Source organism: Amblyomma americanum, chromosome 2, assembly GCF_052857255.1.
Source record: "Amblyomma americanum isolate KBUSLIRL-KWMA chromosome 2, ASM5285725v1, whole genome shotgun sequence".
NCBI lineage: Eukaryota > Metazoa > Arthropoda > Arachnida > Ixodida > Ixodidae > Amblyomma > Amblyomma americanum.
Genome location: NC_135498.1, coordinates 65,694,454 through 65,709,073, shown reverse-complemented (window position 1 = coordinate 65,709,073; position 14,620 = coordinate 65,694,454). Strand labels below are relative to the sequence as shown.

At 49.4% G+C, this 14,620-nt stretch overlaps 1 protein-coding gene and 2 non-coding genes across 3 annotated transcripts; all 3 read left to right on the top strand.

Moving 5' to 3' along the window:
- The first annotated feature begins 3,980 nt into the window (after positions 1 to 3,980).
- TRNAA-AGC (transfer RNA alanine (anticodon AGC)) lies at positions 3,981 to 4,053 on the top strand. The gene has a single exon. It is a non-coding gene; the product is annotated as a tRNA-Ala (tRNA).
- A 4,653-nt stretch (positions 4,054 to 8,706) lies between these two features.
- Positions 8,707 to 8,779, top strand: TRNAK-CUU (transfer RNA lysine (anticodon CUU)). Its single transcript has one exon. It is a non-coding gene; the product is annotated as a tRNA-Lys (tRNA).
- A 3,125-nt stretch (positions 8,780 to 11,904) lies between these two features.
- On the top strand, positions 11,905 to 14,358 carry LOC144118646 (uncharacterized). The gene is made up of 2 exons (XM_077651521.1): positions 11,905 to 12,884; positions 13,731 to 14,358. The coding sequence occupies exons 1-2, from the start codon at positions 11,997 to 11,999 to the stop codon at positions 14,049 to 14,051; spliced, it is 1,209 nt and encodes a 402-aa protein (XP_077507647.1). The 5' UTR covers positions 11,905 to 11,996; the 3' UTR covers positions 14,052 to 14,358.
- The last annotated feature ends 262 nt before the right edge of the window (positions 14,359 to 14,620 follow it).

Sequence of the window (14,620 nt, the reverse complement as noted above, 5' to 3'; positions counted from 1 at the left end):
AATATACCCAGATGGTCGAAACTATTCCGGAGCCCTCCTCTACGGCACCTCTTTATTCCTTTGTTCTTTCACCCCCACCTTCCTTATGGTTCGGTTCGGGTGTCCACCGAGATATGTGAGACAGTTACTACGTCATTTCCTTTCCTAAAAAATTCAAAATTTCCTTTTTCCCACTAGGGACCTAAGTTTGCTTGGCGTTAGCTTGCAGGTTTGCCACCGACTGTAGCCTCAAACAAGATTTAGGAACCTGGCTTGATCCTAGCCCGATTACATTATAGCCACGTTTACATGAATGCGACAGAAGTCGACTCCAGTCCCCATTTTGAAGGAAAGAGCAGGCTTTGAGAAGGAAAGGCTTGACCCGTCCTTGATTTCCTTCCTCCATATTTTTGCACTCCCCCTCAAAAAGGAGACTGGAGTCGACTTCTGTCGCATTCATGTAAACGTGGCTCATGTGAGCCGTTCACTTGCCCACAAACTGCCAGTCTTGCTAATATAAAGTGCCGCATAAAGTTCACATGCTATGTGCTAACGGCTTTCACTCACAGCCGTTTTCAAATCGAACAGAGGCTGTCCGAGTGCACGTGTCCATGCGTACACAGTGCATTGAGTGGATGTCAAGTTGTCGATTATAAAGGAAACAGGCATTTTTATCGGGCGCTTAAACGTCCCATATTCCTTGATTGTCCGAACGCGTGTCATTCCCCGGAGGCGAAATTTAATCTCCTCCTCCTGTTTGACTCCTGCGCCTTTTCATGAAAGTATGGTCACGCTGACGTCTGTCTGATCTTCAGACGGCCAAGTACGGTTGCATAAGCATGCCCTGCGGTCCTGTAAACGCATTCGAGGTACGTCTTCCTTTGTGGCGTGTTTGGGCACGAGGCCAAGCTTGGAGGTCCTTGCAAAATGCCGGGCAGTTTTCCCGCTAGGTACAAAAGATAGAATTGAAAAAAAGGGGGAAAAATGCAGACAGGAAAATGTGAATGGCAGAACCTTTATCAGCTCAGAATAATGCCGCGTGGTGTAGGGGAGGGGGAACACTATAGTTTAATAACTGGGACGTGTTTGCGCATCTATCTCAAAAGCTGGCGATTGGCGATTGTCCGGACCCTGTAGAGTATCTGTTACGGTCCAATTGGACTTATTTTTGGAAATGTGGCGAAGAGTTTGAAGGATGCTTCACTCCCGCCACCGGTTGGCCCGGTATTGCACTGCCTCCGGGATATCCCTTGTCTTTAGCGCGTCTTTACTATCCTGTCTTTCTATCCCATCTTTCAACTCTCCTACTATCTGCACGTGGTAGCGATTGTGGCTCGGATTGGGCCAGTGGGCAGGCCTGTGCACTTTCCTTTTCTTTCTTCCTGGCAACAACTTCTCTCTCTCTCTCATCTATCTCAAACGGCTTTACACTTAGCGCCTGTGTTCTTGCCAGCATTGCTCATGCGTCTGACTGAATGTAGGTAAATGTTATATTCTACACGATAGTGGTGACCGCGTTGAAGCGCTCATTGCCATTACGAATACTCACTTTTGAGACGTCCCGGTTTAATGAATTAAAAATTTGATAACTGCGTTTTTTTCAGTTTATTTGCATTAATGTTATATTAACGACCGAAGCGTGATTATCATACCCAGAAGTTCTGGGCAAGCGCATATTTTCAACCGGGAGTTGTTTATGAACGAAATTTTTTCGCACATCGTGAGACTGTACCTTAACAGTCAATATATATCCGCAGATCCCTACTCGGTACCCTTGCAGTCTTCTGCTTTTTATTGTCAAAAACACACTCCTCTGGTTTTCTACGGTAGCCAACTACTGGGTGCGAGGGAAGGACGAACTTTAAAAGCAAGGTTTTGATACTCAGTCGAAGATATTAGACCACTCCTATCAATGAGTTCATAACAGTATCTTACAACATTCCACAGTTGCCTCACAATTAAAATTGGTGCCCAAGAAAGCTGAACTTCATGGCAGTTTTTGTGCGCCTCGTGTGATCTCAAACGCACCTTTGACGTCACAATCGCATATCACTCGCTATTGAAACCGAAAATTATTGGGAGGAGAAACTCAGATATGAATTATTCAGCGTGGCCGAAATCCACGTGGTGACCCATTTTGTTGCACATATCACACAAAGGTAGCTCATGAAAATACATGCATGTCAGCGAGTTATCCGAGTTTTCTCTTTTGAAGGTGTGAAAGAGCAACTCATAAACAAATGGAAGAGGCAACTCAAGTGGCTACATTCTTCGCAGTCCGAAATATGCAGAGCTGTCACATTTGGTCTGCATCAGCTTACCTCAGGCAACGCGTCTCGACCATCGGTTCCAGATGCTCAGACACTTGAGTCGTTGGAGTGGCTCTTATTTGCAACTCATCTGATGTGTGAAAGACAGTGCACTGCTACAAAAATATTCTACTACCTGCCTGTCCCTTCTTCGTTTATTTTTTATAGTTCGGGAACCGAGATATTTTTCATGATGTGAATAGATAATCATCGTCAGCAGCCTCACTGTGCCAGTGCAAGTCCATGACAAAGGCCTCCCTTGACCTGTGCCAGCTGCGGTACCCTAATCCCCGCAAACTTTCCAATCTAATCAGTCCACGTGAATCTCGATCGCCACCCCCTGCTCGCTTGAAGAGTGCTTATTAAGTATATCAATGCATCCTTCTTCGATGAAATTTCAAGCTCAAAAAAGATATTCCGTGAGAGATTGAACTCAAATAGACGCTTTTGGATTGTCAGGAATTATGTTTGCTTTCCTTTATTGTAATTTTGCTGAATGAAAAGAGTCCTGCGAAGGTTCCGTGCTTATTTGCGCGTGTTGTGAAGTCTGCCATTAACGGCAAAATTTTGCGGCGTCGCAAAAAAAGCCGGTATTCAGCAGTCTTTTCGCGCCCTACTCTGATCTGCTTATCCGGCGAGCGACAGCGCACTACGGCGCATGCAAAAAGCAGAGATAACTAGCGCACGCGAGTGTATCTTGCGCAAAGACGCGAAAACACAAAAGCTGGTGAACAAGCCATTCCAACATGGCAGTGGTCTATTCTACAAATGATGCACTTTCTACGCCTAACTTCGCAGAGCGCATGGGCTTCTCGAAACGCAGGCTTCAGAGCAGATTTCGAATGTTGCGCCAAATCCTTGTCACATCCCGTTCGTGTGGGAGCAAACATTGTTAGCGCAAGTTCATTCCACGTGCGGTGCGCGAGCAGTTGATTTTCGCATCGGATATGCTTTCGGTGGCAAGACCCGCCGCGGTGGCTCAGTGGTTAGGGCGCTCGACTACTGATCCGGTGTTCCCGGGTTCAAACCCGACCGCGGCGGCCACGTTTTTATGGAGGGAAAACGCTAAGGCGCCGGTGTGCTGTGCGATGTCAGTGCACGTTAAAGATCCCCAGGTGGTCGAAACTTTCCCGGAGCCCTCCACTACGGCACCTCTTTCTTCATTTCTTGTTTCACCCCCCTTTATCCCTTCCCTTACGGCGCGGTTCAGGTGTCCAACGATATATGAGACAGATACTGCGCCATTTCCTTTCCCCAAAAACCAATTATTATTATTATGGCAAGACGAAGCAAGCCTGTGAAAGAGTTGTATGCCCATATATGTCTTGACTTGTTTACGCTGCGTGTGCCTTATAAATGGCATGACTGATGACGCAACCCAACATGCGTTTGTCCTATTTCCTTCTCACGTCCGGCACAGAAGAGCAGCTTTTCGAAATGGATAGAGCGGCGACTGCGGGAGGCGGCAAATTTTATGCGAGTTTCGCTGTCAGCCGAAAACGTAGTCTGGGAAATGGGCCGACGCAACTCACAAGAGTAAAGCTGTCAGCGTCACAGAACGCACGGCGGCGGAGCTATACTACGAGTCGTGTAGCAGGCGACACACTGCTAACCGTACTACGAACAGTCCTGGTGCGATGCCAAGCCAGATCTCGGGCAGCACTATCAGCTTGTGGGCCGTGTGGTGCTGTCGGGGGTGTAGCTCAGATGGTAGAGCGCTCGCTTAGCATGCGAGAGGTACGGGGATCGATACCCCGCACCTCCACAACTTCTTTTTTTTTTCAAGTGAATTGTTTTCTTTTTTTTTTCCATGGTTATCGCCAAACCGGGTATCAACCCGCAGCTCCTTCACGACGTTCTTTTTTTTTTTGTTCACAAACCTAAATGCATCACTCCGTCCTCTTTCCGCTTGGTTGTTGCAGCTTATTGCTCGCTTTTGCCATGTCACGAAGGCAACAACAACAACAAACGGAGTCTAAGCCTGATCTTGCTCCCGTTGATAGCATTTCATACTTATATTGGCTTGAGAAAGGCAGGAGCAAACCGTTCCGTGGATCATATGCCTCGCCATCCAGGACGCGAACTTATTCTGGCCGCCAATTCCTCTAAACCCGTGATGGCTTGCAAGAAAAAAGATAAGGCAACATAGCTGTTAGAGTGGGAAGAGCGCGGGCGACGTCGGACAGCCTCAGTTGTTGCATTTACATGTGTTACACTTGAAGCAACTGTACGGGCTCGGGCTTCAGGGTAATTCCACGAGTTCGACCCGTGACCGGACCCGACCCGACTGTCCTCCGGCGCGCTCACCCTGACACATGCTTGCTTGCTCCCAAATACCTACCCGATTTGCATGAACACCTGCAGATAGTGAAGCTCGCCGTGACTTCTCTATAACAGAGTCGACTAGCAAGGCAAGATGCGTGGCTTGAGCCAAGATGTGAGCACGAGGTGGAACTACGAACTTACTACGATAAAGTCAGCCTTGACGCTATTCGAAGTTGTTGAAAGACTTCTTGGCTCCAGAGGCAATTCAGAGATGGAAGGCATCAGTAAAGTAGCCCTGAAATATGGCGTGAACTTCCAATCGTTCAAGGAGGCCACCGGCTATAGTTTGAGGATATATGCCAGACAAGTAGCCAACGCTTCAACTTGTTCTCTACTACGCAAAGCTGAGAAAACACCTTAAGGTGAGTCCAATAAGCCCATTGACGGGCACCACTCTGCAGAGGAGAGGATATAGTTTTTAGAGACAAAAATGCAACTTCACTGCGCACCACTGCAACATTTCTGTGGCGCTTTTCTGCTATAGCTTCGCGCGTTTAGTGAAGCGCACCAAAGCGCAGACTGTCGACGACATTGTGAGGAAAATGACGCTAGAGGTGGCCGAACTTATTCCCAAAGACAAAAACTATGATAACCAGTCCTCTTGCGCGAAAGCGACGAAAGCACAGGCTCGTGAATTAATTCCAAGCCTCACACGACAACGCCGAAACTGAAGGTGATGAAGGCGAGCCAGGCAGCTGTCTTAATTCATGTTGCTGGCGCCTGCCAAAATATTGACATCTTGATACAGTGGTAGACGGTTCATACCAAGAAGTTTCTGCACCTTTTTTGTTGTTGTCGAGAAAGTTTCGTACATATACTAGCTTCAAGTGCAAGTAGTAAGAGAAGCTTCAGTGCCCCTGATTACATATTTCAGGGGCAGAGAACCTGTTTCAAGCCGGGATCTTTGGACAACCTTTTGTTCTTGCACAAGGACATGTCGGTTTGTCGCTTTTGAATAAATACCGCGTGTGGGAGCTACATGTGTTGTCCTTGTTTGTATCCCGGCATCTGAGGGTTGTAACTTCCAAAATGTAGCATGCGCACTTTGTGCCCCCACAAGATGCTCGCATTTAAACAACAGCAGGGCCTTGAGTCCTCTGACCATCATTTTAGCACTTCAAGGCGTTTACCAATTACTATGCTTTCCGGATAGGGATGGCCGACAGCCCTGCCTGTGAGAGCTGTGGTTGTGAGGAGACCATCGCTCATCTTCTCTGTGAGTGCCCTGCATTTGCGAGTGCAAGACATTATGTATTGCACTCGCACTGTGTTGTGCCCTGGACCGCCTCGATCCTCGCCCATTAACAGAGCAAAATATCCTCGGTCCATGGCCACAGCAGTCGACTGCCCTCAAGGCATACAAGGCACTCTTTGCCTTCTTGAGAGCGACTGGATTGAGTGACAAATTGTGACAGCGTTGTGCGTGTCTCTGTGTTATGCCTTTTTTTCCCTTCTCTATTCCTCCTTTTAGTCCCCAAATCCCTCTTCCCCAGTGCAGGGTAGCCAACCGGAACCCCTTTCTGGTGAACATCCTTGCCTTTCCCTCCTATCTATCTATCTATCTATCTATCTATCTATCTATCTATCTATCTATCTATCTATCTATCTATCTATCTATCTATCTATCTATCTATCTATCTATCTATCTATCTATCTATCTATCTATCTATCTATCTATCTATCTATCTATCTATCTATCTATCTATCTATCTATCTATCTATCTATCTATCTATCTATCTATCTATCTATCTATCTATCTATTATCTATCTATCTATCTATTATCTATCTATCTATCTATCTATCTATCTATCTATCTATCTATCTATCTATCTATCTATCTATCTATCAAGTCGTCAACAACAGGGAGACCACCCAAAAATTTGTAATTTTGAATTGCAACCGTGAACAGGTCAGTTCGAGTGCGAGGCCCGGCATCTGCTATCGTGACACACACACGCACACACACACACACACACACACACACACACACACACACACACACACACACACACACACACACACACACACACACACACACACACACACACACACACACACACACACACACACACACACACACACACACACACACACACACACACACACACAGCGCGGTGTTTCCACCAGGTTGTCTATATCGCACGCGACACGACACCATCGGCGAGAAAAAACAGAACATGTAAAAATGAACACTTCCATGCGAATATATTTCAGAGTTCAAATGGTGTGGCTAGCGTTTTTATTCTTGCGGGAAAGGCCAATACGTCACCAGGAGACAGTGAGCGACACAATCGAAGACATAGAAAACCAGTATGGTGCGTTTTTGACAATAAAAAGCAGAAAATTAGAAGCGTGCCGAGCATGGAACTGGGGAAATATTGATTGCTATTGTGCAATCTTACGATATGCGAAAAATGGCGTTTATAAACAACTTGCCTTCGAACAAAATGTGCTTTTGCAGAATTCCTGAGTATGTTTTGTTTGTAAGCCGACATTGCAAAGCTACGCCATTCCAGATGAGTAGGAACAAGTGGTTCGGGTCACCAGCTGAGTGCCATAACCACTGGCGCTCAGCTGCTGACCCGAAAGACGCGGGTGCCATCCAGGCCACGGCGGCCCGTGTACTGTGCGCTGTCGGTGCATGTTAAAGAACCCGAGATGGTCGAAATTTCCGGACCCCTTACTTCGCTGTCCCCATAGCCTGAGACGCCTTGGGACGTTAAGCCCTCATGAACCAAACCAAACCAGCTGGAGATCTGAACAAGCGCATTTTTCAACGGGAAATAAACACATCACATATATATATTAGCAGATAAGTTAAAGGAAATGAGGGGTCCGTTTGACAAACTTATGAAGGGAGCCAACAGTCACCGAAACCAAGGTGCATAGGGGAATGTTTTTTTTTATATGTTGTGCTTATCAGTGGGATATTATAGTACTTTGATTAATAAATCGCTTAAAGAAAATTACTTACAAAGCAGCAGAAAAACACTATATATTGCAAGATTTCCCTATAACGAAAAATAAATTCACATATCCCCCCTCGGCAGGCTTGCATTTTAACGCGACAGCGTTAGGGCTCCGTGTCGAAGAAAAGCCGGTGTAGTCGGCGTCGGCGGCGTTGGCCGTGAGCGAAAAATCCCTCCTCCTCCTCCTCGCAATGTACGCCACAGCCCCAACAGATAGCGCGCGACGGCAGCGCCTCCTTTAGCGCCTACCGCTCGTCTCGTTCTGGCGCAGTGGGGCCGTGCGGGGACCCAGGAATCATGCGGTGAGCGCCGAACAGCGAGCGCACATCCAAGGTGCGTTCACCACGAAGCTTGCGGCTTGCTGCCCGTTCGTTAGGCGCGGAAGCTATGCTGGCGTTCGTGGCATCGGGTTTTTCGAGAACTATATGCCGACGAACTACGACTGCAACTTGATTCCCGCGCGTTTCGGCAAGGGGCCTGGCACAACACCCTCTAACCTGGCAGCGCTTCTACGTGGTTTGCCTCTCCGTGCGTCCGTTTCACCGTACGTAGCAGAGCGATTTCTCCAACGGGCAAGGCGTAGCGCCGAACGAGCGATGGCGTTCCGTGGACTCCCTGGCAGTGCTGCAACACGCTGTCGCGTTCCACTCTTAAAGGCGAAGCTTAAGCGTCCTCCGATTTTTTTTTTTCGGCTAACGTTCTTGCTATCCTCAAAAACGTTCACCTTTGGTTTTTTATGGCTGTCTTAACTATTCGATGCGAGCGATGGAAAAACTTTAAAAGAATGATTTCGCTATTTCTCAGAAGAATGAACCATAATCTAAATCTTTTCCTTAACAGTACGTTACAATCTTCCTCAGGTGCCTCGCAATAAAAACAAGAACCTGGTCTCCAGGCATTAGGCGTTCTCCGAAGAAATGAGTCAGTACTTTTATCTGTAGCATATGTCCCATGGTGCACTAGCGCGAACAGAGAAAGAAAATATTTTCTTCCCCCCCCCCCCCCCCCCTGTTGCGGTAAACTGATGGATGGAGCGTTTTCTCTGATAACACAACACTATCGAGTCTTTTGACACTTACTGCCATATCGTGAAGAAGGACCCTATGACCGGTCCACTTCGTCGCCCGGCTAGCTCAGTCGGTAGAGCATGAGACTCTTAATCTCAGGGTCGTGGGTTCGAGCCCCACGTTGGGCGTAGTTTTTTTTTTCTGCGCGCAGTCTGTATTTTTTTTACTGTGCATAGATGTGTTCATAAACCTTATGGGTCGTTGTACAGGACGATTTCAGTGCGCAAAAAGTGACGAGAGGGAAAGGCGCCAAGACGGGTAAATTCAAATTTTGACTACAGATAACGTGAGTTTCCTCAAAAGGCATTTTAAAAATTTTTGCTGGAGGATATTTGTGAAGTGGCGTCCTTTAACCATACCGCCACTTTCGGAGCCCCATCAAGGTCCATTCACACGACGCATGAAATCGGTTTCGTCCGGGCGCGGACACAGCACCACGTGACCCGCCACGACTGGCTGCGCCGAGACTGCGCAAGCCACAAACGGGAGCGTGGGTTGCACACTGCTGCTTGAGCTGAAGTCTGCTGCGCTTCGAAGTACAACTCTTGAGAGTGCGCCCTCATACCCGAGCGAGCTCCACGAAAAGCCTCAATTACTGTAATTTTCGCTTATTCTCTCTTTTACTTGGTTGGGGGCGCTTTTGTGTGATTAGATCGGTGTGGCTGGCGCGGTTCTGTGGCTTGCCCATTTCGTTTGTGCTAGTGCAGTTGTAGAGTGCGACACTTGCTCGCTCCTGGGAGGGAAGTGCGAGGATGACAGCGGAAAGCAACGAGAGGGCGATGGCGCGGGAGAGAGAGGCTTAGCTGTGTGATTTTGGGTTTTGGGGGGATTTGGTGAGATGGAAGTTGGTAGGAAGATGAGAGGAGGAGGAGGAGGAAAATTGTATTAAAGTGAAGGGGAGTTGGGAATGTGCAGCCCGGTAACTAGGCTTACCACAACTCATTTCCCCGTCCGTCCGCGAGGTCGTCTACTCTCGCCGTCCGCCATGTGACGTCGGGTGACGCGGTGCTGTGTCCGCGGTCGGAATCAGTGATTGCATCCGTCGAGTGGATCAGCCTTAACAACAGTATTCTCGAGCTGAACGCCTTCAGAATTCCGATGTCTTGATGCCGCGCTGAACTTGCGGAGAGCCCCGCGGCACTGTTGCCGCATAAAATGGACGGAGATGTTTCCGGGCACCGTGCTGTTCTTAGCAGCGTTTGCTTTGGGGGGCTAGTTCGCTGAACTAGTAAAAGGAACGACTTCATTGCGCAACACACAGTTCATGAAGGTAGATGGAACTAGCGTTATTACAGCAATATGTATGGATATCAGTATTTTGCCCTCCCCAGTGTATCGCAGCAAAGGTAACCTCGATAAAGCTGCGCAGCTTTCTTTTCCATCTTCTAACGTTAAATAATCTCCCTGTTCTGCTTGCAGCTGCGATGGTGATTGTTGTTGTTGTTGTCCTCAAGAGGATAAGGGCGCATACCCACTGCGGGGGATTTGCCAAAACACAGGCGGCGATTGACAGGTGCTCAAAACGTTAAAAAAAACATTTATAAAATAAAATTAAAAATAAGAATGCATATTTGTAGACTGAAATTTTAAAAATCAAAGACTGTGAGATGGGTGACTGAAAAAGAGAACGGGGCTAACCGTGCCGTGTTTAGGAAGCTTCGGAGAATTTTGATAGGAATTGTGAACACGAGTAGCCAGGTGACGAAACTCGAAAAATATTTAGGATGGCTGCCGTTTCGTGTCTGAAATGTAAATTTGAATGGCGGAGAGCCGATTCCTGTTGCTGCTCTCAAGGGGGCATGCACCACGAGACAGAACAACCCTAGCAGACAGACTTATACCCCTGCCACACGGCAAATTTAATGTCATTTCCATCGAATGACATTCGTTCAAAACGACATTAGTTTGCTGCCACACGAGAAAATATAATGACATTCGATGAAAACGACATTAGGTATCGAATGAGTTTGGTGAACTCATTCGCCAGCAAACTCCGAACTAATGTGTTCCCTCGACACCAGAGACTTGGTGAGAATATGCACCGAACATAAATTTCAAACGCGACACAAGCATTATAATATTTCAACGCCCGTATAATTCTGTGGTCGTTCATTTATTTATATAATAATACCGAATAGCACCAGAAAAAATAAAACTGTCACTCTCGCTACCAGCCAACCGGAATGGACGAGCAGGCATGTTTTTTGGCTTCTTTGTGTAGCGTGGCCCAAAGCCAGCCGTAGCCAGCCCACGAGCCAGCGGCAGGCGCGTGCGTTGTGTTGCCGGAGTCCGGAGTGCTGGCTGTGTCAATTGCTGCGGTAGTTGTGCGCTCGGAGTTGTTTGTTATTTATTCTTGCTGGATCCGCGATGGCCGAGGGCGGAGCAAAAAACCGAGCGCATTCCGCTGCCGCGAATCCATTGCACAAAGCGACGTAGTGACGTCCGCCATTTGTCTGCCGCCGCTGGCTGAACTTTGGCTTGGCTTGGACGCCTGGTGGATAGCAGTGATCAACGCGTTATTGAAACGAGGATTAAAATTTTGAAATCGGTTTCCACTCGCAAAACAATACTTTTCGAAACATATTGAAGCATAGATCGAAATGTTTTTATGCTGCACTTTTTCTCCATCGCAATCGCCATCATTTGCAAATGGCATTACTTTTGGCCGTGTAGCAGCACGCAGAATAAATGACATTAAGTCGAACAAATGTCATTCGATGGGAATGACATTAGATTTGCCGTGTGGCAGGGGTATTAGACCGAGCCGTCGTAACGGGTGCTCTAGCAGGAGCCTCCTTTAAGACAGAAACGGCGGCAGGTCAACAAGAAGTGATCCATCGTCTCGGGTTTCGCGCAGAGCGGGCGCAATGGGGAGGCCGCCAGACCAGACCTATGCTGGCAGAAGTTTAACTGAGGCACGAGACAACCTAGACGCGTGAAAGAAGCCTCAAGCTTGCGCGATCGCCATCCTTTACTGCACCACCGCGTACGCGCCAGGGGAAACGCGGTCATCGTGAGACCGTGGGAAACTGCCACTAGCAGCTTACGCTGTAAATAACATTCAATTTATATGACCTTAGCAGGAGGATATATTGAACACTTAAGACACAGCGGAATAGGGATCCATCTCCCTAAATAAAACAACCTCCTCTGTGCCACCGTCTTCTGTGGCTAATCCCACGCGGATATTGTGAAAGAAGAAGAACCCGCAGGCTCGTGAGTCCTCGTGCTTTCCGTGGGCTGCTGTCCTCGAGCTCCTGTCGTTCTCTCGTTCAGCTGTCCGTCAGAAATTCCCAGCCCCCTTCCATACATCTGCTGCCAGTCTTCGACCACGCGTCATAAAAAATGTCGCGCAGCCCTCCACGTGTCTTTCCGGAGCAGGACTCGAAGCTATCGCTCGAAGCGTCGCGCACGTCGCGGGCCTTCCGGGCATCGCGGTCCGTCGTGCGAGCGCTGCGTCAAAGCATCGCCACCGAGCTGACGGTGGCGTTGAGCGAGGCGACCGGCTCGCAACGGCCTTTCTTCCAGGCCGACACCGAAGTGGACAGGGAGCCTCGCAGCTCGGCCACGTTCTCCTGGGACGCCTCGCTGCTGGCGGCCAGCGCCAGCGTCTTCTGGGTGCTGCTGGACGTGCTCGTCAAGCTGAACCCGTCCATCCCGACGCCCAAGCTGCTGTTCCACTTCTCGGAGGGCATCTTCGTGGGCAGCATGACGCTCATGTCTGGCGTCGCCGAGCCGTACGGCCCTCTGTCGGCGCAGCCGCTGCTGTTCATACGAAGCATGGGCGTTTCTGGTGCCCTGTTTGCGCGCATCTTCTCGCTGCGCTTCCTGACCGTGTTGGACGCGTTCACCGTCAGCAGCCTGGGGCCCGTGCTCTCCGTCTTGCCGAAGTGCGTGACCCGAGAGGGCGCCACCGTGGGACGCGTCCTGCCGCTGTGCATGGGCGTCCTGGCGCTGACTCTGCTCGGCTACGCGCGGCACTACGGCAGTGCTGCCGACGTGATGGCGGCGCGTCGCTTCATGGCTGGCTGCGTGCTCACCATGACGGCGTCGGTGCTGCGCGCCACGGTGCGTCAGTTCAACGACGCCGTGTCGGAGGTGCCGAGCGTGGTGCAGGCCTTCCACTTCTCATTCGTCAGCCTGATCGCGTCGTGCGTGCTCGTAGTCATGTTCGACAGAATGAGTAGTCTGTACGACGACATCGACATGGGCACCATGGTATTTCTGGCGCAGGTGAGTCGAAGCTCTGCTCCGTCACTGGCTTGGAGCGATTCGCGGGTCATTGGTGCACTCAGCGAGGTGTTCCATATTGCGCTCTTACTACCTTACTGGCTACCTGCAGCTCTCTTGATTATACGGTACAAGGTGCCAGCTAAGACCCTATTTACTCTCACATTAGGCGGCCGGCAGTAGGCTTCTGCGTGACAATCCTGTACCGCTCCAGCTGCCATACTCAAAGTTCTTTAGTTCCAGAAGACGATGCACCAAGGGTAATATAGCTAGAGAGCGGATAGCGCACCCAGCTTCTCTAATATGCATACCGACGGGCACTGGCAAAAGTCCCCCCCCCCCCCCCCCCCCGGATTTGTCGGGAAACAGGATTGCGTCGCTCGTGTAGCCGCGACGCGATGTGACCGCCATGTTGTTGCCCGCCATGGTTGACTACATATGCGCGCCGAACAACTGGCACCACATAAATAAGATCTGTGCGGCATATGTTGGTATACTCGGTATATAGTGCACCATATGCGATATACGGTGCAGGCAACGACGGCGAAGCTGTTTACACTGGAAAAAATTTCCGCGTACAATTTTCAATGCAAAGCAGTGTGATATCTTGCTCTAATAAACAGGGCATTGAAATGCTGGAGCCTGCAACAATAGTGTCTGCGAAAAAAAAATGCAATATATGCCGAGTAACCTTAAGACTGTATAATACTGGAACCCACCTGGTGTTTTTTTTCTTCTTTTTAACAGTCAAGAACACAGCACATTTGAAGACGCGTGGTGTAGACACACTATACCGATGCTTGTCCCATTTCTCTGTACACCATCGGGCACCGTGTGCTCTGGGCGCAGGTGAGCTTCGCGTACCTCTTCTCGATGACCAAGGCGCGTAACCTGGAGAACTACGACATGGTGAATGTGTTCATGTACGTCCTGGACGCCTTCCTCTCCATGGTCGCGTCGCACATCGTGCTCGAGGAGGGGCCCAGTCGCTACAGCTACTACGCCGCCCTGCTCGTCATGGCCGCTGTGGTGATCGTCGAGGCCTGCAGGTTGGGGCAGCTGCACCTCGACGTCTGCAAGCGCCACAGCTGGTGGAACCTGCTCAACATGCCCGTTTTGCCCCGCCCGCGACCGCCGCCCTTCCGCGGCATGGCCAGGGCTGCCACCTAGGTGTGACGTCAGGTGCCACTCACGACAGGCAGGACCCCTGAAGACTCAGTTGGGTGAAACGTCGCCTGCTTCACATGCCAGTCACCATTTTACTCGAACAAATTTTTCATTACTGCTAGCGGTCATGTTTTCTGCATCACTACGCTGCCGTTTTGTCTGCTCCGTCTGAACGATTTTCTGTTGCAGTGAACTCCCAGATGAAGCCGAGTGCATGAACAGTTGCAGATGAACTGATTTACTCGCTATCGATTCTGTATCGAAGCTTCGATCTCAACGCGTATTTATCTCTTTTCCCAGGAATACAGGACAAGCATTTCTAGTTCCTTTGGCTGCCACCGCGGGGCGCATGTCATTGAACATTTAAAGCTAGCGCGTTGACACTACCCGTTATGTAAGAAAACAAGGGAACGACTGAGTGGCTGAAAAGCAAAAACCTGATAGGCGACCATGTTTAGAGGCACTGGCTAGGAGCTGCCCCAAATTCCTGATAATGGTATACCGTCAACAGTAATATGGGTGTTCCGGGTAGATGACAACGAAGTTTGTCGAACGTGGTTGGTTTCACTGAC